Genomic DNA, 26,750 nt, shown 5'->3' on the forward strand with positions numbered 1-26,750 from the left:
ACAAAAACAGCTTAACGTTAGTCTTTGGAATAAAGCGCACCAATCAAATAGTAAATTCAAAGAGAATGTGTAATTCCCGAAGTAATGTGTTTGTTCTTTAAGTAAAGTCTTTAGACAAGTTATACTTTTCCACAAATTAAAGCAAAGTAGCAAAGTGTACTTAACTAATTTAGCCACTACTATAAATAAGTTGCAAACACATGAAACATTTATATCATTCTAAACTTCTTATAATTACTAAAATATTAATAATCTCTCTTAATTAAATTAATCCTCAAGAAATGGCAAGCATAACATCATTGTCCTTGACCGGTTCGCCTCTAGTGTTGAAACGGGTCTCGACTGGACCGTCAACAATCGGGCTTGGTCCTCGGTCGATGGTGTTACCATTGTCATCAACTAAGTCTAAGACAAGTGCTACTCCAAGGCTTTCAATGACTGTAAAAGCTCAAAACTATGAAAGTAGTGATCCACATTCACTACCTAAGGACTTCAGTAGAATTGCTCTTTCCTCCACTGATGATTTAGGTGAAGACCTTCTTGAGACCTCTCGTTTTGGTAATTAACTCTTAACACTCTAATTAGGGGCTCTTAAGTATTTTTTCTTTGGTGTAAAGGAGTCAGAAGGGTAATTTTGATGCTAACAGAGTTTGAACCCAGATTATAAGTATCAGTGTTCATGACTTTACCAACTAAGTTAGTTGACATCTGCATTTTAATGGTTAATACTCTTAAGTGTTTTTATTTGGTGTAAAGGAGTCAGAAGAGCAATTTTGATGCTAACGGAATTTGAACTGAGATCATAAGTACCACCGTTCATGACTTTACCAACTAAGTTAGTTGACATTTGCATTTTAATGCTTAAATATTCTTAAGTGTTTTTATTTTGGTGTAAAGGAGTCAGAAGGAATTTTGATGCTGACAGAATTTGAACCCGGGTCATAAATATCACCGCTCATGACTTTACTAACTAAGCTAGTTGACATCTGCATCTTAATGGATAAATATCCCTATTAAACTTTATACAAATCACCATATTGTGACATGAAGGAAATTTTATTAGCACACACATTAAAAATGTAGGTAGGGCATCACTATTTTTTGTGCGCACTAACATGGGTGAAACTCCGATTATATGCAATAGTCTACAAACCACATATACCAGGTCAGTCACCTTTTTAAAAGGGACATATGCAGGCTGGAAGTCTAGATCAAAGACATAGCCTCAGACCATAACCCCTACAAAATTGCTCTTAATCAACGTCTGTATTTCTAATTTAATTTAACGTCTGTATCGATTCAGAATTGACACCATGGGACTACAAGGAAGAGGCAAACAAGATAAAAATGTGGTTCAACATGCCAGGAATTGCAGCACAAGACATAAGAGTTTATGTCAAGGATAACAAATTGTTTGTGCAAGGAAAACATCTTCAATTGCCTCTTAACATAAGAAAGGAAGACATTAAGTGCAAGCTTGGTAATGGAGTACTTTATGTGTCCATTCCTAAGACCAAACCCGAGTTTGAACCTCACCCGATCCTCGTCCAACCCGTTTCTTGGTAAACTTGACTTACAAGCCAAGTTACTTGAATTGAGACTGAATGATCGATGATTTAATTTTAATTTGTGTGTGAAATGTGTGTGAGCCACAAGAGATTTGTTTTATTTGTTTCGACTAAAATAACAAGCTCTTGAAATTATATACTGTAATGCTATTTTAATTTCTCGTAATATTTGTTTTTTTTTTTTACAAATTGTGTAAGCTTAATATATATGAATGATGAATCATATGATTATGTTTTGAAGTTTCACGCCTATAACCCCCTACTACTAAGAGAATAAAAATTCTTTTAGTTTTCCCTCCAAAAAGCATCTAGCTAAATAAGGTAACAAGTAATTTTTTTTTTTCCATTATATTATTATCTTTTCAATTAATATATTCTTATAATTAAACTCTAATCTTTTAATTAAAATTCATATTTATGACTTTTTTTATTAAAATCCATAATTTATTATGCAATCATTTCCATTTCCATAAATATTATTCTTTATCAGTTACACTCTAAAATTACGCAAACCTACTTCTTATGCAGTCTTTAACATAATTATTGTCATCACTTACACCTTAAAATTAAGTAAATTTGTTTCTTATATTATCATTCATTAGTTACACTCTAAATATGGTGTATATTTTAAAGGACGTGACAATTCTAATGTATTTTTTTAATTAAAAAAAATATTAGTCTACTTATTTGTAAATCGTCTTTTTAAGTGCGTGATATACTATTTTTACCTGTTTTTTTTATAAGGTTTATATGCGTTTTAATTAGATTACATTTTTACATCACTTAATTGTAATTTAATGTCATAAATTAGTTTCATGCAATGATATAGCATTATAGAGTTAATTTTTATAATAAAGTAATATAAAAATGGTTTAAGAAAAAAATAAATAAACTTTCATTTTCTACCTCTTACTAAGATTATATTAGTATATTATAACATTAAAGTACAGTTAATTTATGCAATTAGTTATATACCATGCAATCAATTTAATGAGAATGTCTTTTTATAAAAGAAAATTAAAAAATACCGTGCTGTAGCACGGGATCTACACTAGTTATATACCATGCAATCAATTCAACCACGTATTTTTGGTGTATTAGTGTAACCGTCTCTCCAAAGTTTTTGTCACATCATTTTGTATGTACCAATTGTATTCGGTATGACACTTAAGAGTTACGACGAACCTATGTTTGTCATTACCTGCTTTCGACATTTATGTATTTCACTTTCATGTTTTTCAAAAACACGTTCTTAAATAAGAATTAGTTAATTTTGATTTTTTTGACAAACTCAAAAACTTCAGTGCTAAACTAACCACGAGGTTTCCATGCTTTAGGTTCTCATTGGAAAAACTCGGATATTGATGCTCTTATTTGTTACTCGTATAGTCGTATAACATCTGTTGAAAAACAAAAATATTTTCCTTTGAACTTATAAGATTTTCAATTTATTTTTTTTTAATTGAAAAGAACTTAGGGGGTGTTTGGTTAAAACTTTTGGAATGGATTCAATTTATTCTAGTATTTGGTTGGGGGATTTTGGATTGGAGTTAGATACCCAATGGATTCTCCATTCCAACCCCGTAAAATCCCATATCCATATGGCTATGTATACATCCAAGTTTCTAAATCCATTCCAAGATCGAACCAAACACTTATAAACAAGTATGCGGTTCTAACTACATACCTTATGTTCCAATCTATTCTGATATTTTGAACCAAACGACCCCTTAAATGTCGAGGTTGCAATAGATAAACGTGGACGACAAGAAATAAATAACCGTGACATATAGTAGATTATACATAATTGTGGGCGAGCAACAAAATCCATTATGATCTGATCTGCAAACCACGTGTACCAGGTGAACCACTCAAGAGAATTTCAACCAAGTGTTAACCACTAGACTTCACCCTTGCGAATAAACATATACTTCATTCCAATCAAATCTATACATTTATAACTAAAATATACTTCATATTTTAGTTATATTTACCTACGTCCCAGTGACTGATACAAAATTTTTCTAATGTACCAATATGGATCACCAAAAAAAAAAAAAAAAAAGTTTGCAAAGATGTGACATGAATTTCCTTTACAAAAACTCCAATGTTTTACTAATTTCAATCCTAAGGGCTTGCTTGGGATGTGAGTAATAGAAATAAAATGAACTAAAAAATGGAGGGAAGGAAGGGGGGTTGGAGATAGAAATGGATAGAAATAATGAAATATAGTGTAATATTCCCTCCATTAAGGGAGTAATTGTTACCCACCTCCCCTTCCAAATAATAATTACCTCCATATAGAGGTAATAATTCCTCTCTCACCTCCTTTTTCCACCATCCACAACCACCACAAAGCACCAATCTCCTCCCATTTCTTCTTATTTTAGCTCTTATTACTCCTTTAATGATTACTCACATCCCAAACAAGCCCTAAGTTTGAATATTGGGAGGCGTGGTTACATATCCTGGTACCCAAAATGCCTAGTATCGCATAAATTGGAAATCGCAAGGCAAGCATTCATAATATTTATGTATAGTGCAAAGATCATCTCAAATTTTTAACCAAAAGTTTAAACTAATTGTAGAAGTCTAAAAATTTGTACATCACATAAATCTGCTATACACCTATACATACAGAATATATATCTTTGTGATATAACTGATATTTACATGATATGAGGCTACTTTGTTTAGCTAAAATTATAAATATATGAATATGTTTTATGTTTTGTGTCAACATAAAAATTTGTTTTATATGAATAACTAAATGTTTTTGTGATATTATGAGTTTTGTGCCAACATATAATCAGTTTTTCAAGTTTCACCTACTTGACAAGTTCGACCCGAGTTTGTCAACATTTGAGAGACTGTTGAAATTGATTATGTTTTATTGCATTTGTTCTCTCCATTTTAGAGAAAAATCTCTTAAGTTTGGATTTTCTATTTTTCGGGATCGAAAATCAAATTTTTTTTCTCGTTACTAGAGTACTTAAAAAAATACACACACTAAGACCCCGTGAACATTTATACAATACAAAAGAGAAGAAGGTTCAATATTTATTTACAACAACTCAACAACACACAACAAAATTACGCACTAATGAAAATGTAATCACATGATCACAAATGCCACTAAACAAAAACGCTCCTATTATCCATAAGATATTGATAGTTACTGATTTAAGTATCATTATATGTAGGGCTGTTCACTCAGTGGTCCAGACCAAAGACCAGACCGGAGCGGGCCATTTGGTCCGGACCAGACCGGACCGAATTTTATTTGGTCCGGTCCACGTTCCACCTATTTACTCTACTTTGGTCTTCGGTCCGATCCTGGACCAAACCAAATGGACCGCGGACCGGACCATGGAACGAAGTTATATAAGAAAAGAATTTTTAAGATTGCAATATTATTGATTTTATTTCTACTTTGTTTACATGTATTATATTAGATGTGTAATTATGTAGTTAAATTTAGTAAGAAAATAATGTTGCTTATTTTGATCGTTACGAACTTCTCGAGTTCTAGTTTTATATGGTAAAACATGTCAATGACAACAATATTTGGTCCGGTCCGGTCCATGTGTTTTTATGGTCCAGACCGGACCGGACCAATATTAATATGGTCCGGTCCTCGGTCCACCTCTGAACCCTTATTTGGTCTTCCGTCTAAAGAGTTTGGTCCGATCCGGTCCGGTCCCGGACCAATGAACACCCCTAATTATATGAACATGTTTCTGCAACTTGCACAAAATTTGGGTTTTACGATATCGTTATAGAAAAATAATATTAATATTTTACTATGAAATCGGATCGTAGGATCGTACTATGATCCTATCTCTAGAAATTTTCAAATGTATAGAATCGTAATATTCTACAACCATGATAGAATCGTAGGATCAGGGATCGGTCAAGCATTTTTGTATCGTAAAATCGTAGAATCTTAAAATCGAATCGGGATTCTGATAACTCCGCGGGTCAAATAACACCACACTTGCATGATGGGACAAACATTTTGCTAATCTCAACGCATTATGTTTTTGTTTTATGCGTGATACTTGACCTGTCTCAAAGTTAAAACGGATATGCACGTCTGGTCGTCTTTAAGGTTAAGATGCTTAAATAAGAATTTCCGCACTTTAATTTAACAAAGATCTCCAATAAACTCGACAAAAACAGCTTAACGTTAGTCTTTGGAATAAAGCGCACCAATCAAATAGTAAATTCAAAGAGAATGTGTAATTCCCTAAGTAATGTGTTTGTTCTTTAAGTAAAGTCCTTAGACAAGTTATTCTTTTCCACAAATTAAAGCAAAGTAGCAAAGTGTACTTAACTAATTTAGCCACTACTATAAATAAGTTGCAAAAACATGAAACATTTATATCATTCTAAACTTCTTTTAATTATTAAAATATTAATAATCTCTTAATTTAATTAATCCTCAAGAAATGGCAAGCATAACATCATTGTCCTTGACCGGTTCGCCTCTAGTGTTGAAACGGGTCTCGACTGGACCGTCAACAATCAGGCTTGGTCCTCGGTCGATGGTGTTACCATTGTCATCAACTAAGTCTAAGACAAGTGCTACTCCAAGGCTTTCAATGACTGTAAAAGCTCAAAACTATGAAAGTAGTGATCCACATTCACTACCTAAGGACTTCAGTAGAATTGCTCTTTCCTCCACTGATGATTTAGGTGAAGACCTTCTTGAGACCTCTCGTTTTGGTAATTAACTCTTAACACTCTAATTAGGGGCTCTTAAGTGTTTTTTCTTTGGTGTAAAGGAGTCAGAAGGGTAATTTTGATGCTAATAGAGTTTGAACCCAGATTATAAGTATCAGTGTTCATGACTTTACCAACTAAGTTAGTTGACATCTGCATTTTAATGGTTAATACTCAAGTGTTTTTATTTGGTGTAAAGGAGTCAGAAGAGCAATTTTGATGCTAACGGAGTTTGAACTCAGGTCATAAGTATCACCGTTCATGACTTTACCAACTAAGTTAGTTGACATTTGCATTTTAATGCTTAAATATTCTTAAGTGTTTATTTTGGTGTAAAGGAGTCGGAAGGAATTTTGATGCTGACAAAATTTGAACCCGGGTCATAAATATCACCGCCCATGACTTTACTAACTAAGCTAGTTGACATCTGCATCTTAATGGATAAATATCCCTATTAAACTTTATACAAATCACCATATTGTGACATGAAGGAAATTTTATTAGCACACACATGAAAAATGTAGGTAGGGCATCACTATTTTTTGTGCGCACTAACATGGGTGAAACTCCGATTATATGCAATAGTCTACAAACCACATATATCAGGTCAATCACCTTTTTAAAAGGGTCATATGTAGGCTGGAAGTCTAGAAGACATAGCCTCAGACCATAACACCTACAAAATTGCTCTTAATCAACGTCTGTATTTCTAATTTAATTTAACGTTTGTATCGATTCAGAATTGACACCATGGGACTACAAGGAAGAGGTAAACAAGATTAAAATGTGGTTCAACATGCCAGGAATTGCAGCACAAGACATAAGAGTTTATGTCAAGGACAACAAATTGTTTGTGCAAGGAAAACATCTTCAATTGCCTCTTAACATAAGAAAGGAAGACATTAAGTGCAAGCTTGGTAATGGAGTACTTTATGTGTCCATTCCTAAGACCAAACCCGAGTTTGAACCTCACCCGATCCTCATCCAACCCGTTTCTTGGTAAACTTGACTTACAAGCCAAGTTACTTGAATTGAGACTGAATGATCGATGATTCAATTTTAATTTGTGTGTGAATGAATGTGTGTGAGCCACAAGAGATTTGTTTTATTTGTTTTGTAGAAAAGACCATGCTGATAGTACAGTGACAGATGAAAGTACTACTAGAAATCCGCACCATGCTTAAGATAAATCAAGAAGAGCTTATTCACATTTAAGAAAAAGAAGCAAAGGATCCTAAGTTTATCAGTAGGATTAGACTTTTCACCTAGTTGTACAATAGTAGAGTCAAATATAGACTACAACTAGGTGCATTCTTTACTTAACTTGCTGGACAATAACCGGTCAGCTGGACAAAGACCAGTTATTGTGTGTACTTATGTTTGAAACTGTGTAGTTTGTAGCATCACAATAACCACAACAAAAACTAATGTACTTTTCTCAACAATTTCTCTGAATACAACAATTCAATGCTCAATCCTCTATCATGTCTTCTGCTTCCTTTAAGGAAATAAGTTATCAACATGGTATCATAGCCTCAAAGGATGGGGAGACTGATAACCACCATGTATTGAGCATTAACTGATCTTCAACAACACAGCATTGAATCCTTGCCTATTTATAGAGCATCTCTTATTCAGCTGAAATCACAACAACATCCTTTCTTCAAACTAACTCAGAAAAATCAACTCACATGGAAAATCCCTTCTCTGAAATTGAGAACTCTAACACTCTATCCAAAATTCCTTCCTTCATGGATCCCACGGATCCCCTCTATCTGCATCCAGCAGAGAGTGCTCATCCTCTGGCAGTTGATGTCAAACTGTCAGAGATTGAGAACTACTTGGAGTGGAAGAGACAGATGGAAATAGTCATCTGCTCAAAAAGGAAGCTTGGGTTCCTGACTGGGGTTCTTAAGAGACCCACTAATGATCCTCTAAGGCAAGATGCCTGGGATACTTGCAATTGCTTGCTGATCTCATGGATCTTTCACAATGTGGAAGCACCAATCAAAAGATATGTCCTGTACACCAGGACTGCTAAGGAAATCTGGGACTATCTTCAGAAGCAGTTCTCAGTCAGCAACGATGCAAGGAAGTTCAGGCTGAACAAGGAATTGGATGAGTTGACACAAGGGGACAAGTCCATCAATGAATATTTCACAGATCTCAGGATCTTGTGGCAAAATCTTGGAAGTTATGACAGACTGGCCCCCAGGTCACTGCAGAAACAAATACCTGGCTGGATGCTCAACTCAGAGAACAAGAGGAGAGGAAGCTGTTTCAGTTTCTAAATGGACTGAATCCATCTTACACTACAATGAGAACCAATGTCCTTATGATGTCACCCTTGCCAACTGTAGAAGAAGCTGCTGCACTGTTCCAACACGAAGAAGCTCTGAGAAGGAACTACAAAAACAATGATAAGATAGAAAATGACAATGCTGCCTTCTTTGCTGATCAAAGGGAAGGTGAGCTTACCCCTGTTGGTCCATCATGTTCTGCATGCAACAAGAAAGGACATGCCAAGGATAAGTGTTGGAGGCTGATTGGCTACCCTAATGATCATCCAGTTTCACCAGGAATGGAAATCAGGGTTCAGGATCCAGAGGATTCAAAACTGGAATGAGCAAGGGAAAAGGAACCCCTAACTACCACAGGCAAGGGAGGATGGCTGCTCATGCAGTGACAGAAGAAGGTCCAAGTGATCCAGGAAGGGCCATAACTCTAACTGCTCAACAGTTTGCTCAGTTGATGAGCAATCAAAAGGGAAATGAAGCTGTCTACCCTGAAACTGAAGATGGGTTAGAGGCCAACTTTGCAGGTATGGCATATCTAAATTGCTGTTATGCTTCCAACACTCCACATGAGTAGATTGTAGACTCAGGGGCATCAAATCACATGGTATTTGATCTAAAAATCCTGAACATTAAAAGGGAACTGAAAATCAAACCTAGAATTAACCTACCTAATGGAGAAACATCTGATGTTTCTCATGTAGGATCTTACACCTTCTCAAATGGCCTGACTCTAAATAATGTCTTGTTTGTTCCTGCTTTTAGACACAATTTACTGTCAGTTCAAAAGCTAACAAGAGATGAGCAATGTCACATTATCTTTTATGACAAAATGTGTGTTATACAGAACTCTCACACCAAGACTACTAAGGGAATTGGAAGAGAAAGGAAGGGTTTTTATTATCTACTAAATAATGACAATCTGTCACACCCTAGGCTAGGTTATGAGTCAGTTTTAATTAGTAATTCTACTCTATGTAATGCTGCTGTGTTTGTTAGTTCTTCTAGTGTTAAGGAGAAAGAGTCAGGAAGCACATCTCTTAATCAACCTTGTAGTGCTCCTGATAATGACAATATTTGTAATGAAATGCCACTTTCAATGATAAGAACACCAATGTCTGGCATTTAAGGCTAGGTCATGCTTCAAACAGCAAACTGAAACATATCTCCCATATCACAAAGCAATCTCAGTTACAGTCAAAAAGTGTGTGCATAACCTGTTCTATGGCAAAACAAACAAAATTACCCTTCCAAACTAGAACAGAAAAAGCCATAACACTTTTTGACTTGGTTCATGTAGATGTATGGGGTCCATACAGGAAAGAAACAAGGAACAAGCAAAGATTCTTTCTGACTTTGGTTGATGACCATAGTAGAGCCACCTGGGTATATCTTATGAAACATAAATCTGAAGTGGCACAACTACTTGAACACTTCTACAATTTTGTCAAAAATCAGTTCAACACAACAATTAAAATCCTTAGATCTGACAATGCCCTGGAAATAACTGAAGGAAAAAGCAAGGAATACTTACTGTCTAAAGGCATATGGCAACAAACCAGTTGTGTTGACAGACCTCAACAAAATGGGGTGGTAGAAAGAAAACACAGGCATCTTCTGGAGATTAGCAGGGCTATCAGATTCAGTGCAGGTTTGCCTCTCACTTTTTAGGGTGATTGTGTGCTAACAGCTGCCTACATCATAAATAGGTTACCAACTCCACTGTTGAACAACAAAACTCCATATGAGATTCTCTTCAACAAACTACCAAACTATGAAATGATGAAAGTCTTTGGGTGCCTGGCTATGGCATATAACCCTACCAGAGATAAAGACAAATTTCTACTCAGAGGTATAACATGTCTCTTTATAGGGTATCCTCTATCACAAAAGGGATATAAGCTGTATGACTATCAAAAGGACAGTATTTGTCTCTAGAGATGTTCAATTCTTTGAAATGGTGTTCCCTTGCAAGATTAAGAATTTTTTTCCAGCACATACCCACTCTACACTCATGGAAATATCAAGAGTTGCCTCTCCCCACCATGGGTCACTCTACTGATTTCATTGAACAAGAAATATTCCTTAAGAACACTCAATCAAGTTTCGAGACACCCAATACCGAGCAGAGATCTTTGAGCAATATTCCTGATGAGCCACATCAGAATATCAATGTTGCATCTGACTCTCCAGGTCCGCAAGTCACTCAAGCCACTCAAGACAGACCAAGGAGAGACAGGAGGGCCCCAGAGTGGACCAAAGATTTCATAGTGAACAATCCAGTAATGGCTCCCTCAAATGTTGCTAATGTGGTCCAACTACACCTAGCTGAACCCTTTGCTGGTCACACCAGCCTGTCAACCACAAATATAGACCCTCTTACATTTCAAGAAGCCATCAAGGATCCTAAGTGGGTACAAGCAATGCAGTTAGAACTGAAAGCATTGCATGACAATAATACATGGATGCTCACTGAGTTGCCTAAAGGCAGAAAAGCCATTGGCTGCAAATGGATCTACAAGAGCAAGTTTAATCCAGATGGCTCTATTGAGAGACATAAAGCTAGACTGGTTGTGCAGGGATTCAGACAACTATATGGCATAGACTATGATGAGACCTTTGCCCCAGTGGCAAAGATGTCTACAGTGAGAGCTCTCCTATCTGTCATTTCAATCAACAATTGGGACACTTGTCAGATGGATGTTGCTAACGCTTTCCTACATGGTGATTTGCTAGAAGATGTGTACATGAAACTGCCTCAAGGCTATGGCGATGGAAGGTTACAGTCTTGTGGTCAGGGGGAGCATGAAAACCTTGATGGAAAAGTCTGCAAACTTTTGAAGTCCCTCTATGGACTCAAACAGGCGCCTAGACAATGGTTCTCCAAACTATCTCAAGCACTTCTGCAGTGTGGTTTTAGACAATCACATGCAAATCATTCACTCTTCATAAAGCAGCAAAATGGCAACACCACAGTTGTGCTAATATACGTTGATGACATGGTCATTGCAGGTGACAACAGCACTGAGATACAGTCCCTCAAAACACACCTCAACTCCTTGTTTCATATGAAAGATCTTGGTGAATTAAGGTACTTCCTAGGGTTGGAAGTTACTAGAAGCACTGCTGGTATCTTCATCTCTCAACAGAAATACACACTTGATCTGCTCAGGACTTTTGGGGTGGACAAGTCAAGGGCTATACACCTGCCTGTCAATCCTATCATCAAGCTAGAACCAGGGAGGGGAACTCCTCTGCCTCAACCAGATATTTATAGAACACTAGTTGGCAAATTGATCTATCTCACTATTTCTAGACCTTATATTGCTTATCCAGTCCAACTACTCAGTCAATTCCTTCAAGCTCCTACATCTGATCACATGTAAGCAGCAAAAAGGGTCCTTAGATATCTCAAATCAGCACCTGGCCAGGGTATCCTCTTTGCTAGCCATTCAGCAGCTAAGCTCACAGCCTACTGTGACTCTGAATGGGCCTCTTGTCCCTTTAGCAGACGATCAACTACAGGGTACTGCATCCTGCTAGGTGATTCTCCCATCTCCTGGAAATCAAAGAAACAATCTGTGGTGTCCAGATCATCAGCTGAAGCTGAGTATCGTGCCATGGCCATGACTACATGTGAAGTCACCTGGTTATTCCAGTTGCTCCAAGACCTGGGTTTAAAGCATTTGGGTCCAGCTCATCTGAAATGTGACAACCAAGCTGCCCTTGCTATAGCTGCAAATCCAGTTTACCATGAACGCACTAAGCACATTGAGGTAGACTGTCACTTTATTAGAGAACAAATTCAGCAAGGATTGCTCACTACTTCTTATGTCAACACTAAAGACCAGGTGGTCGATGTCATCACTAATTCTTGCTCTATCTCTCAGCACAATCATCTTCTGTCCAAGATGGGAGTTACATCCAATTCCCACTCTCATCTTGAGGGGGAGTGTAGAAAAGACCATGCTGATAGTACAGTGACAGATGAAAGTACTACTATAAATCCGCACCATGCTCAAGATAAATCAAGAAGAGCTTATTCACATTTAAGAAAAAGAAGCAAAGGATCCTAAGTTTATCAGTAGGATTAGACTTTTCACCTAGTTGTACAATAGTAGAGTCAAATATAGACTACAACTAGGTGCATTCTTTACTTTACTTGCTGGACAATAACCTGTTAGCTGGACAAAGACCAGTTATTGTGTGTACTTATGTTTGAAACTGTGTAGTTTGTAGCATCACAATAACCACAACAAAAACTAATGTACTTTTCTCAACAATTTCTCTGAATACAAGAATTCAATGCTCAATCCTCTATCATGTCTTCTGCTTCCTTTAAGGAAATAAGTTATCAACATGTTTCGACTAAAATAACAAGCTCTTGGAATTATATATTGTAATGCTATTTTAATTTTTCGTATTTTTTTTTTTTACAAATTGTGTAAGCTTATTATACATATATATATATATATATATATATATATATATATATATATATATATATATATATATATATATATATATATATATATATATATATATATATATATATATATATATATATATAGAGTTAGGATCTTGAGAGTCTAACTTCTTAGGGTGAGTCTGTCCTACCATCTTGGACCATTAGATCTCTTAAGATCAACGACTCAGATAGATTAAAATATAGATGACGCGGCTAATACCATATAAAAATATATACGATGTTGTTGCCTCTCATTCTAAAAATATTACTTTCTCTCTCTTCATTTTTTCTCTCACATCTTTTCTTGTGTGCTTCATGTCCTCTCGATCTTCACTATTTTTCGCCCTTTTTACAGGAGAAATTAACTAAAAAATTTCATTAATCATCAAGCTCTTCTCACAATCAAGGTTTGTGATCGTATTTCAAGCCGATTTGCATCACATCCACGTAGGTATGTTACAAAAGAATTGAGAAATCTTACCTATTTAATTCAATTGAAATATCAGTAACAAATTTATTCGTTACGGATATAGATCTTCGAAGATATACGCAGTTTAATTATAAGTTTATTTATAATAATTTGTTTGCATTTTGATCTTTTTATGCTTCGATTGGCTATTGTCAGATTACATCAAGGTATTCTAGTTTTCGTGTTGTTGATTTGGTGACTTTTTGCTCGTTGCGGTGAGATGAGAGAAATTTTTATGGAATTAGGCTACGATTTCAGCTTTGAACAACAATTTAAATCTTGAACCTAGAATATGATGTGTATTGTTGTAGATTTAATCGAATACTAAGTCTTTGATAAGCAATTCTTGTTAATTGATGTCTAGAATTGTTATATTGTGGATAATTGAATGTGATATATGATATAATCATTGATATTTGCAGCTTAAAGTTTTAGAAATTAAAATATGAATCTTCTGCTCACCATATAAATGTCAACGTGTGATTGTTTGTTGGTGTATATTCAGATGTGCACAAATGTAATAATAATCAAAATAATTGTCACAGTGTAGTTGTGTCAATAGGATGGCCATCAATGATGGTGTAATTTTAACTATATAATGATGTTACTGTAATGGAATAAGTCTGTTACTATAAAGATACAATGTTTTACTTTGGCGAAACTGTGAAATTTTATTATTCAGTTGATGTTACGATGTTATTCTGGTTTGATGAGTAACATCGTAAAAATTATTCAAAAAATGCGTAGGCGTCATCGAAATCAGTGAGCCATATTACATCTAATTGATGTAATTTTAATCGCTTCATTATATGAGTAAGCGTCATTGATATAGGTTTGATTTAAGTCGTTGCCTTTGATAAAGGAGATGAGGTTTGGATTTTGCTGTACAATTGATACAAATTAAAAGATCTATTAAAGGTGTTTGTGTGCTATAACAATGGTTAAGAGTGTAACTTGCGACAATAATGATGGTTTAGCTGCATTGATAATGGCTTAATCGTGTTATAATAATGGTTATACTTTGTTACAATAATGGTTTACACGTGTTACAATAGCAGTTATACTTTGTTATAATAATGGTTTACGAGTGTTACATTAATGGTTGGCCTGTGTTACAGTAATAGATTAATTATGTTACTCTAATGGTTTATTCGAATTACATATCCTGTCATTGTCTCATTACAATTTTCAAGTATTAATTTTCTTCTCTTTTACTCTCCTTTGCTGAGACTCGCCAAATGAAGCTTCTGTGACTGTGGCGAAATGTTTAATTATAGTTGAGAATTTTTATTCTTATGGTGTTGTATACCAAATTGGCTAATGTTCTACCCACAAAAGCTTTGTTTTATACTGTCAATACCATTTATCGCTTTTTTTGGTAAATTTGGCTTTGTTATATCCCCCCCCAATGAGTAATTATTTCCACCCTATTGCTCCTGTTGATAAGCTTTGTTTTATACTGTCAATACCATTTATCGCTTTTTTTGGTAAATTTGGCTTTGTTATATCCCCCCCCCAATGAGTAATTATTTCCACCCTATTGCTCCTGTTGATAAGCTACTTGCTACTCTTGGACCAAGATTTCTTAGTCCTCTTGCTATTTCGAGTATCTGGAGTTTCTGTTTGTTTTATGTCATGGTTTAATCGTGTTACAATGATGGTTATGCTTTGTTACAATAATGGTTATAGTTTGTTACAATAACGGTTTGCTCGTGTTACAATAGGAGTTATACTTTGTTATAGTTCTGGTTTACGCGTGTTACAATAACATTTGAACTGTGTTACATTAAGAGCTTTACTATGTTACTATAATGTTTAATTGAATTTCATATCCTGTCATTATCTATCTGATTTCAATTTTCAAGTATTAATTTTCTTCTCTTTTACTCTCCCTTGCCTAATACCACCAATTGAAGCTTTTTGTGAAAGTGGAGTAATGTTTAGTTATAGTTCAGAATTTTTATTATGTTGCAAAAATAAGGAGGTAAATTGGTGTTGCACCAAGTAGTCACCGGAGTAACATTAGTGGTATAACAGTCTATTGCGGCAAATCAACGTCTATTAGCTCAAAAGGTAGAGCATTGTGCCATTGCACAAGATGTAGGTTCAATTCCTACATAGACGAGTAAATGTGATCGAGTAGGTTATTCTCCCAATGTGATTAAGTTCATGTCGCAATTAGGTATGGTTATTTAGTAGCATTACATACATCAATTGATCATTACCTAAGCTAGTAGCATTACTTAATACTTCAACTGCATAAATCGAGGTTTCCCGGTTCGAGTTTGTTCATTTTTAGGAGTGTGATTCTAATGATGCAAGTGTGTTGTTCTACTCATTTAAGTGTGTTATACTAATATATCGTTCAATCAACCATGTACACAACAAACCAAACTCTGCTCTTTGATTCATGAAAGCGCCTTATTATAAACATGCGAGTGTGCAATTGTAATTATACAAGTGAAATAGTGAATTATATTATCAAATTTGAATATCACGACACAATTATACGTTAAAATATATATTGATGATAGTAAGCCCATGTAGGAATTGAACCTACATCCTTTGCGCAATTGCACAAATGCTCTACCAATTGAGCTAATGGGCTAGTTTAGTAGAAATATGATAGTCCAGCAATACACTAGAATTGATAAAGTCGCCATATTGTAGGTTTATAACTCACCAGCCGATACACTGACTTGTTTATTACTATAGTATATGTCAGAAGTAGTGGCATAGGAGCGGCAGTTCCGACTGGCGAGTCCAGTAATATAATGCTATCGACCTGAAGATTGGGTGAAGACAATTATGCAAATAGCCTATGCGAATCCAGAAATTAATCCACAAATGTATTTTTCGATGATTTTCAGAACATTGCTCGGAATTCTAGCGTAAACATTTACCAGATCAAGGTTCAGTTTGAATAATCAACCTTCCGGCAAAAGACAACCTCGCCACATATGTCAAACATATGAATGCAAATTTAATGCACACAACAACCTTAACACCTAGTGTGAGTTACTAATTAGAAAAAACAACATACAACCTACCAAATAACTGTAAACGTAGCACCAAACTTGAAATAAACAATCACAAATCATGAACCAATACTTACTATAACCAAACCAAATTCAGAGACATTACACATGAAAAACTAAAGAACATTATCTGTTAAATTAGACTATGTGGGATTCGAACCCATGTCGTCCCACAAACTTGTACATCGCTCTACCCCTAAGGTAATAGCCTTTATGAAAGATCTGGGTGGGACTCACATTTAACACGGTGAAGACCATTATGCAGAGAGCATAAACATACTCAACAACAAATTATAGATAACTACTCGTATTTAATCAACAAGTTTTGCCAATGAAATTCATGTTACATTAACATTAAATATGTATTACATTAAGAGTAAATACGTATTATTACAATAACAAACACGCCGAGAAGATGAATCTGCTTGTGGTTTTATTTGAAACTTGAAATTGTAAAGTTAAATTTGCCATATTGTTAATTAAAATATTCTCAATTGAGTTCGTCCTAAGAATAATCAAACTAAATCGCATGGAAAAAAATTGAGAAAAATGTCCGTTGGAAAAAAAAAGAATAGATAACCTAATTGATTCTCAAAAATCAAATTAATTCTGCAAATCTAAACTAAAAATTAACAATTAAGCACAAAATACAATAACAAGCTAAATAATTACAACTACCAAAACAAGTGTGTTTACCATCAATGAGATTATGCATGTTGATGACCAAACGGAAGATAAAAGTTGGATTTGAGCGAAGAATCGGAAGGATTGCAATCATTTGAATCAGAATCGGAGTAACAAGATGATGAAGAATCACAATCGTAGATTTTCTCAACAATATTCTTCGTATATTTCTTTCTTAGTTGATTTTGGGGATTGCCTTTTTACGTTTTTTTTATCAAGAGATTGGGGAGTGAAAGAAAGGGTGGGACGACGAAAGGGTTTTTGTTTTAATTCCTGGGCATGACGTGGCGCAATCTGGCGCGTTGAATAATATTAGATCTGACGGTCTGAAATGGTAGGACGGACTCATTTAAAACCCCGGACTCACCGGATCCCCACTGTATATATATATATATATATATATATATATATATATATATATATATATATAGGCGAGATCCGGTGAGTCCACCTATATATTTGAGTCCATGAGTCCATAAAACAATATCACGCACTATAAAAAACAATATCACGAATTTTTTTTTTTCAAAAATTTTTTTTTTTCCGAATTTTTTTTTTTTCGATTTTTTTTTTTTCGAAAAAAAATTTTTTTCAAAATTTTTTTTCAAAATTTTTTTTTTTTCGAAAATTTTTTTTTTTTTTTTTTTTTTTTTTTTTTTTTTTTTTTAAGCTATGATATTGTTTAGTATAACGTGTGATATTGTATTACAAAATAATATTACGATTTTTTTTTTGAAAAACTTTTTTTTTTTCAACTGTGATATTGTTTAGTATAACGTGTGATACTGTAAGCTGTGATATTGTGTAGCATAACGGGTGATATTATAATACAAAACAATATCACGATTTTTTTTTTTTGGAGTATAGCTGTGATATTGTTTAATATAATGTGTGATATTGTATCATGGACTCACGGACTCAAAAAGATAGGGTGGACTCATGTGATCCTAATTCTATATAGATGTGGGATCTGGTGAGAACGAACATTCGGTGCAAACGGTGAGAACGATCACAAACCATAGTATATACAAATAAAAGGCCTAGATTTCATTTGAAAAAGCCCAAACCAATCGTTCTGTGGTTTTGTTTTCACTCAGCACACTACACCAATGACCCAACGCTATCTGTCATTCCCATCCAGTCATCCACCATCGCCCATCGCCTGCCGTCGCAGCCGTCAACGCCGGAGAACGTCCTGAACGCCGGCGAAACTCCGACGACGCCATTGAACAACACAAAACCCCGACATTTCCAGTTATGGATGGTGTTTATGTGGTTTAATCTGTCGGAACTCTACTCACATCTCTGATCGATTTTCGGAAATCCGGCGAGATTTTGATGTATCTGGTTTATATGATGATGTATCTCAAACAAAATTTAATGTACCTAGCAATTAATTATGTGTATCTATGTTGAGTGCATTAAAATAGTCGCTAGATACATGAAAAATTAGCGTAACTGCATAAAAATTAGCTCCGACGAGAATTAATGTACCAGAAGCCAGTGGTTGCCGCCGTATCTGGATTGTTGGCGAGAGAAGAGCATCGTCGACGGGGAGTCTTAAAGTATCCCGTCGTCGAATTGAACTAAAAACGATTGAACAGTCTAGCTGTACAAACGGTGAACTGGAATGAAATCTGCATCAGGTGAACTCGGCGAACTTTATATACTCCGACAATTGAACTGAAAATTCACAAATTACAACAAAATTCACAAGAACCCAGAAAGCAATAGAAACAGGCTGAAGCAGCGAATTGAGTGTTTAGGTACAACAAAATTGATCCAAGATACATCAATACATAAACCACATACACTAATTTTCAGTGAGTAATACGGGCTGAAGCAGCGAATTGAGGAGTTCAGGCGAGAGAAAGTGGGAGTCGAACAAAAACATCGTCCTTGTTAGAACACATTAGATTGATGATGCCAAGTCCCCTTGTTATTTGATTGTTTGCTCTTAGTTGAAACAATTAGTGAATGAAGCAATCAAATGGACTTTCAAACAATGATTCAAGATGATCAAGCCAATCAAGGAAGTCAAGACAATGATACTTTCCAAAGCTATAGTCGATATATGTAAGAGTAAGTGTAACATTCTCATTTTAGTCAAGTAATAGCAAAACCATGCAACGGTACGCTGTACCTTTTTTAAAATTTTATTCTTAACTTAGTTAATTAACTATTTTAAGCTAAGAATAAAGAAGTACAAGACTTGAGAAACTTAATTGAAGGTAAGTTCACAAGAAGATACAGCAGTTCTATGTCACGGTATAGGTGACTGTGACACAGAACTTGATTAGGTACATGCGAGAAATAGCAAAGTGGAAGAACGTAAAAGTAAATGAACAAACAAACGACATTTTAAAAAAATTGGTTCAGCCTCTACTCCGAGGCCTACGTCCAACCGTTATTTTATTGCTTGTTTAGAAATTTACTCAAACTTACTAAACCCCTTACAATGAAAATAACTCGCCAACCTACTCCGGTTGCACTCAAACTTAAAGCTACTCCGCTTCAAGAGTTTATGGGTTCTATCTCAAGGTGTTACAGAATCTTGAATCTCAAGAGTTCACTTAAATGAACATGGAGATTACAATGAAGATCTAACACGAGAATCATGGAACAAACTCATCATGTCACAAAGACAAATGAATCGATACTTGGAGGTTTTCTGACTTTTTCGAAAACAATTTTGAAGACTTAAAACCAGAAAAACGTTTTGCAAATGCTTGAAGAATAAAGCTTTTAATGCACAAATGATTTGCAAGGTTTTTACAATAAATGCTTTGGAAGTCTTAAGAAATAAATGTGACTAAGACACTCTATTTATAGTGGATTTAAGTCTTAGGTAAGTACACTTTGAAAGATTAAATCCAATATTAAAATGATAGCTTTGAGTGATGGTAAGTGTTAGACTTGTAGGTTTGGGGCTTAAGAAATCAGAAACTTAAGCTTCTACACTCAACATGTGACAATTTACCGAAATGGCAAAAAGCCTTTCTTACTTTAGAAGTTTGACAAGTCTTCTTTGCCATTTTGGTAAAAGGTGTTTGCACAAATCTAGAGGCTTAGTCAAGTGGGCTTGTAACTCCAAAAATTTCAGATTGTTTTCAAGTTTCTGAAAATTCAAATGTTTAAGATTTAAAGTTTGCAAAGTTTTGACACTTAAAAACATTTGGACGAAAACTCCTCCGTATGATAGTACCGAAACCACGGACAAAGCGACCGTTGCATGGTTTTGCTATTACTTGACTAAAATGAGAATGTTACACTTACTCTTACATATATCGACTATAGCTTTGGAAAGTATCATTGTCTTGACTTCCTTGATTGGCTTGATCATCTTGAATCATTGTTTGAAAGTCCATTTGATTGCTTCATTCACTAATTGTTTCAACTAAGAGCAAACAATCAAATAACAAGGGGACTTGGCATCATCAATCTAATGTGTTCTAACAAATTCCCCCTTTGATGATGACAAGTCCAAACATGTGTGATATTCCCCCTTAGCCCATGGTTAGTCGGTCTTTGGTCAATTTCAACATAAACATACTTAATAAACATGATCAAGGGTTTCGAAAGGTGCAACATGCTTGGCCAAAGTAAAAACATCTAATCATGGAAGCTAAGACATAATTACGGTGAACGTTAGCCTAAGAGTTAGAAGATCACACATAGCATAATTTTAAACTACTTCCCCCTCTTGACATCGTCAAAGGAGGAGAAAACATGTCCAAAAGGCAAGCAACACGATTAAAACACACGCAAAGAGTTCAAGCAAGATAAAAACAAACAACCGAAGGTGCAAGAGAGTGTCTTAAAACGAAACAAAGAGCCAAAGTTCAAGAGTAGAAACGGGTTAAAGAGGCATGAGTTTAGGAGGCATTCTGAAGACGTTCAAGGAGATCTTCATTCATGGTGCGAAGATCACCAACTTCATCCCTCAACTTGCCCTGTTCTTTGACCAACCGGTTCACAATCCCAAGGAGCTCATCCAACTTTGCAAGGACCACACCCATTTCAACGGTAGAACCCACTGTAGAACCCGACTGATTCTTCCTTTCCAATTTGCCATTCTTAATCTCCAAGTTCATCCGAGAAAGAAGGCCCGGTGTCATTTCATCAGTTAATTTCTCAATGGCAGGGCTTCCTTTCAATACTAACCCCTCCCTCATAAAAATGATTGAGAGCCACATACCATAAGGAACCACGGCATTTTTGTCAAAGTTGCCGTTTTGAAACTCAGTGGACATCTCAAGAATTCGGTGAAACATGAGGCGAGGAAGGTTAATGGGTTTATGCTTGACAATGTGATGAATCAGGAGCATGTCAAGGAGAGAACATCTCCCACGGCTATTGTTGGAAGGGACAAGGTTACGAAAAACCAGATTGAAGATGAACCGGATGGGTGCGGTTAATTCAAAGGCATAGATGTTGGTAGGGCCATCATCGTCATGAGGTCGAAGAACCTTCATGACCTGGTTAGAGGTAACCTCATCAATTTCTCCCCAATCTCGTTTGGGGAAGGAGGTAAGCCCGACATCACAAATATCCAAGTGAGCAGCAAGTTGATCGATGGTTAAGACAAAGGGTTTCTGATTTATAAAAGCTGAGAGAGTTCCAGATTCAACATCTACCTTGACCGTTGCATAGAATTGGATGACTTCGGATAAATACATGGGACTATATTTGTCCAACAGATTCACCCAACCCTGTGCATACATAGCCTCTTTGAAGTATTTAAAAGCAGGAGAGGTGTCATACCAAGATTTCTTATAACGTCTTCCACTGTGGAAGCAACAAATCAGTATACCGTGGCAAAGCTTGAAGATCTCCTCCGGGAGATCGAGAGAATTAAGATGGTTGAAGATGTCATTCTTGAATGATTCGGCAAAGGGAGCAATGACAAGATCCATGCAAGTGTTGAGAGGAACCTTCTCCTCAATGATCTCATTTTCATCTATGCTCGGCAAATCCCGATGATAACGAGCCCTTTTGGTTGCTTTGGTTTTTGACCCGGATCCCCTTTTTCTTTGAGTAACCTTGGATTTTGGAGGGGATGCCTCCGGGGTCTCATCCTCGTCATCATCACCAAATATTTCAAGCATCTTTCTCTTGGACCGGGTTCGTGATGCGGGTTTTGAGAACAATGGGTCAAGCCCATCATCAAATACCATTGTGGTATCATCACGATCTTCAACATCAACAACTTCATAATCGATTTTTTTAGCATTGGAACCGATTTCCCTTTCAACAGTGGAGGCCTCCGTTGCATCACTCTCACTCCTCTTATCCTTCTCTAAAGTTTCACTCACCAAATCTTTCAATAGTACATCATCATCATTCTTTTCAACAACATCTTTCTCATCGTCACTCATCTCCTTCTTTTCATTTTCTTTTGATTTTTCCTCACTTTCCTTTTCTTTTTCCTCTAATTTTTCTTCACTTTCTTTTGATTTTTCCTTACTTTCCTTTTCTTTTTCCTCTAATTTTTCTTCACTTTCTTTTGATTTCTCTGATTTTTCCTCACTTTCTTTTTCTTTGTTTCCCTCTTTTGATTTTTCTCCTTCAAGTTCCCCCTCTTTCATCTCACTTGATTGATTCCCCTTTTCACTTGTTTCGACAACATCACTAGATTTTTCAATATCTTCATTCTCTTTGGTTCCCTTAGAACCGGAGTCTTCTTCATCGGTGTCAATGTCCACCTCAGCATCTAATTGGAGAGAAATAGGAGGATTCCTACTTCTTCCTCCTCTGCCACGACCACCGCCCCTTTTGGCGGTTGTCTTCTTTCGTGCAACGGTTGGTTTGGCAGTGGCAGAGGCGATCTCTTTTGGTTTGGCAGCGGTTTTGGGAGCCATCTTTTTGGCAATGAATTTTGGATTAAATGTATCTCTGAGTTGAAGGACTTCTTTTGAAAATCTTGGAGGCATTTTAAGAGAGTGGAAGGGGAAATGGTTTTGACGGTTTTTGGGAAACCGAAAAAGGTGAGGGTGGTTGTTTATTTAGTGGGTAATAGGGTGTGTTTAGTGGAAACATGAAAGTAAATGAGGGGATGGTGTAGTTATTCTAGGTGAGGGACGGTTGAGTGTTGATAATGTGAGGCTAGGGTGTAGGCTTTTAAGTGATGGGACATAAAGTGGATTTTTGGAAGCTCAATGCAAAAACAACTCAAGTGCACTCATTCGGCTGTCAATTTCATTTGGTCGACATTTGCATGTATTCTACCATGTTAACTAACATTTAATTTCATGTAAATCCTCCTTCTAATCAATCATTGGAAAACGTAATTTAATTTAGCGGTATGTCACCTAATAAACCAATTTCCGACCGAAGTCTTTCGAATTGTTCCCTTTCTAACGGTTTTGTAAGAATGTCCGCAATTTGATTTTCCGTTTTACAAAAGCTTAGACAAATATGACCTTTCTCAACTTGATCACGTAAAAAATGATGTCGTATGTCGATGTGTTTAGTTCGTGAGTGTTGTATAGGATTCTTTGATATATTAATTGCACTAGTGTTGTCACAAAAATAGGGGTAGTCTCGAAAGTAAGGCCATAATCATGCAATTGTTGACGTACCCAAAGAATTTGTGCACAACATAGAGCGGCACTCACATATTCGCTTTCGGCCGTGGATAATGCAACGGTGTTTTGCTTCTTCGAAGCCCATGAAATGAGACACGGTCCTAGGAAGGTAGCAATGCCCGAAGTGCTTTTCCTATCCAATGTGTCACCGGCATAATCCGCATCCGAAAAACCTACAAGATCAAGTTCGTAGTGAGTTGGGTACCAAAGATATAGCCCTTGTGTTCCAATCAAATACCTAAAAATCCGTTTGACGGCTTTGAAATGAGATTCCTTAGGATTTGCTTGGAAACGGGCACAAGCACACACACTAAATTGTATGTCGGGTCGACTAGCGGTTAAGTAAAGTAAGGAACCGATCATACCTCGATATACCTTTTCACTAATGCTCTTACCGTTTTCATCTTTGTCAAGCTTGACTTTAGACACCATTGGTGTAGGCATAGGATTAGAGTTAGTCAACCCAAACTTACTTAGCATTTCCTTTAAGTACTTTTGTTGATGAATCATCGTTCCATTTTCACATTGTTTGATTTGAAGACCAAGAAAGAATCCAAGTTCTCCCATCATACTCATTTCAAATTCCGAAGTCATCAAATCAGAAAAGTACTTATAAAGAACATTGTTAGTTGCACCAAAAATAATGTCATCGACATATACTTGCACAAGCAACGATTCATTTCCTTGTGACTTGATAAACAACGTTTTATCCACGGACCCACGTATGAAACCATTTTCCAATAGAAACTTTGAAAGCCTATCATACCAAGCCCTAGGAGCCTGTTTTAAACCATAGAGTGCTTTATCTAGTTTAAAAACGTGGTTGGGAAACTCGTTGTTTATAAAGCCCGGAGGTTGTTCAACGAACACTTCTTCATCAAGGTATCCATTTAAAAATGCAGTTTTGACATCCATTTGAAAAAGCTTTATACCATGAAAAGACGCAAAAGCTACAAGCATTCGTATGGCTTCAAGCCTAGCTACCGGTGCAAAGGTTTCATCGTAATCAATTCCTTCTTGTTGGTTAAAACCTTGCACCACTAGTCTAGCTTTATTCCTTACGATTTCTCCAACATCATCTAGCTTATTGCGAAAGACCCACCGTGTACCACATAAAGACGTTGAGAGGGCCTAGGGACAAGATGCCATACCTTGTTCCTTTCAAATTGCTCCAATTCCTCTTGCATTGCAATCATCCAAAGCATTCATCACCAAGGCTACTTGTGACATGGTCCGGTTCGATTTTTGAGATGAAGGCATTGTGTGCACGAAATTTTGAAGCGATGATCTGGTTTTATTCCGAGGTTAGGTCACTGGTTAAGTTTGATAATGGATGTGAGCTTTGGTGTTTCCATTTCTTGGGAATAAGTGAGTTAGAAGATTCGGGTTGTTCGTCTGTAACAGTAGAGGGGACTGTTGCATGAGAAATGTTTGAAGGAGGTGATTGTGGTTCGTTTATGATTAGGTTGGGCTGTTCTTCACCATCCTTGTTCCCCCTGGATGAGGTAGCATCATCTTGTGTAGGAGGACGATTAGTTCCCCTAAATTTTGCGCATCCTCCTCATGCAAATGTGGTTCCAACTGTTGCTCTCGCCTTCTTCTACCACTTGATCCATTTCATGTCGTATCATACCAATCTCAAAATCATCATCATATTCATCATCCTCATCATCAACCTGTGTGTTTGACACAAAAAGACTAGATTCGTCAAATATTACATGAACGCTTTCTTCCATTTTCATGGTCCTTTTGTTATAAACTTTATAGGCTTTACTATGATCGGAATAACCAACAAAAACTCCTTCATCACTACGAGCATCAAATTTGCCAAGGTTGTCTTTTCCATTGTTGTGCACAAAGCATTTACTACCAAAGCATTTTAAGTGTGAAAGATTAGGTTTTCTACCTCGTAGTAGTTCATAGGGAGTTTTCTCAATGATTTTTCTAATCATGACACGGTTGTAAATATAACAAGATGTGTTTACGCTTCGCCCAAAAATTCTTAGGAACCTTAGAGCTAATGAGCATGGTCCTAGCCATATTTTCAAGAGTTCGATTCATTCGTTCCACAACCCCATTTTGTTGTGGGGTTCTTGCGGCCGAAAAGTTATGACTAACACCGTACTCATTACAATAAGACTCAAATGACGAGTTCTCAAATTCGGTTCCATGGTCGGATCTTAATGAGACAAGTTTATATCCAAATTTGTTTTGAACCTTTTTGACCCAAATTAGGAACTCATCAAATGTTTGATCTTTAGAACTTAAGAAAAGAAGCCAAACAAATCTTGTAAAGTCATCTACAATGACACAAATAAAGCGACTTCCACCTCTACTCACAACTCGCATGGGACCACATAAATCAATATGAATGAGTTCAAGAGGTAAGGAAGTGCTAACAACCTTTTGGGATTTAAAAGAGCATTTAACTTGTTTTCCTTTAACACAATCATCGCAAAGTGATTTAAATTCAAATTTAATGTTAGGAATGCCGTCAACTAGATCAAGTCTCTTAAGAGTGTTAAGTGTCTTAGCATTTACATGACCAAGTCGTTTGTGCCAAAGCCAAGGGTCGTTCTTTTGAACACTCATGCATGATAGTGATTGACCCGACAATGCATACAAGTTAGTCATATAGACGTCTTTAACACGTTTACCTTCAAGTATGAGTTCTCTAGTTTTACCATTGATGATTCTACATTCACTAGCAAGAAATTCAACAATATTACCTCGATCACAAAGTTGTGAAATGCTCAAGAGATTGTGTTTCAAACCTTTGACAAGCAACACTTTGTCCACGCATAATGACTTTGACTTACCAACCTTTCCAATACCAATGATTTCACCTTTCTTGTTGTCGCCAAAAGTCACCATGCCACCATCGTAGGCTTCTAGCGAGAGGAATTGGTTTTCATCT

General features: G+C 36.1%; 2 protein-coding genes across 5 annotated transcripts; both read left to right on the plus strand.

Moving 5' to 3' along the window:
• The first annotated feature begins 211 nt into the window (after positions 1–211).
• On the plus strand, positions 212–1,808 carry LOC141656771 (heat shock 22 kDa protein, mitochondrial-like). Of its 2 annotated transcripts, none has more exons than XM_074463821.1 (2): positions 212–558; positions 1,304–1,808. In XM_074463821.1, exons 1-2 carry the CDS (start codon positions 282–284, stop codon positions 1,564–1,566), a joined length of 540 nt encoding a protein of 179 aa, XP_074319922.1. In that variant the 5' UTR covers positions 212–281; the 3' UTR covers positions 1,567–1,808. The 2 variants fall into 2 exon arrangements, with proteins under 2 accessions (XP_074319922.1, XP_074319924.1); XM_074463823.1 differs by having other exon boundaries at positions 218–528.
• A 4,143-nt stretch (positions 1,809–5,951) lies between these two features.
• LOC141656772 (heat shock 22 kDa protein, mitochondrial-like) lies at positions 5,952–8,866 on the plus strand. Of its 3 annotated transcripts, none has more exons than XM_074463824.1 (2): positions 5,952–6,296; positions 7,034–8,866. In XM_074463824.1, the coding sequence occupies exon 2, from the start codon at positions 7,985–7,987 to the stop codon at positions 8,582–8,584; it is 600 nt and encodes a 199-aa protein (XP_074319925.1). In that variant the 5' UTR covers positions 5,952–6,296; positions 7,034–7,984; the 3' UTR covers positions 8,585–8,866. The 3 variants fall into 3 exon arrangements, with proteins under 3 accessions (XP_074319925.1, XP_074319927.1, XP_074319926.1); XM_074463826.1 differs by having other exon boundaries at positions 7,034–7,738; XM_074463825.1 differs by having other exon boundaries at positions 5,958–6,266.
• Positions 8,867–26,750: the final 17,884 nt, after the last annotated feature.

The sequence above is a fragment of the Silene latifolia genome, chromosome 5, assembly GCF_048544455.1.
Source record: "Silene latifolia isolate original U9 population chromosome 5, ASM4854445v1, whole genome shotgun sequence".
In the NCBI taxonomy this organism is placed as follows: Eukaryota; Viridiplantae; Streptophyta; class Magnoliopsida; order Caryophyllales; family Caryophyllaceae; genus Silene; species Silene latifolia.

Coding starts and splice junctions, on each gene's coding strand:
- LOC141656771 (XM_074463821.1), top strand. CDS start 282: ATGGCAAGCATAACATCATTGTCCTTGACCGGTTCGCCTCTAGTGTTG. Junction 559..1,303: donor TCTTGAGACCTCTCGTTTTG/GTAATTAACTCT, acceptor GTATCGATTCAG/AATTGACACCATGGGACTAC.
- LOC141656772 (XM_074463824.1), top strand. CDS start 7,985: ATGGAAAATCCCTTCTCTGAAATTGAGAACTCTAACACTCTATCCAAA.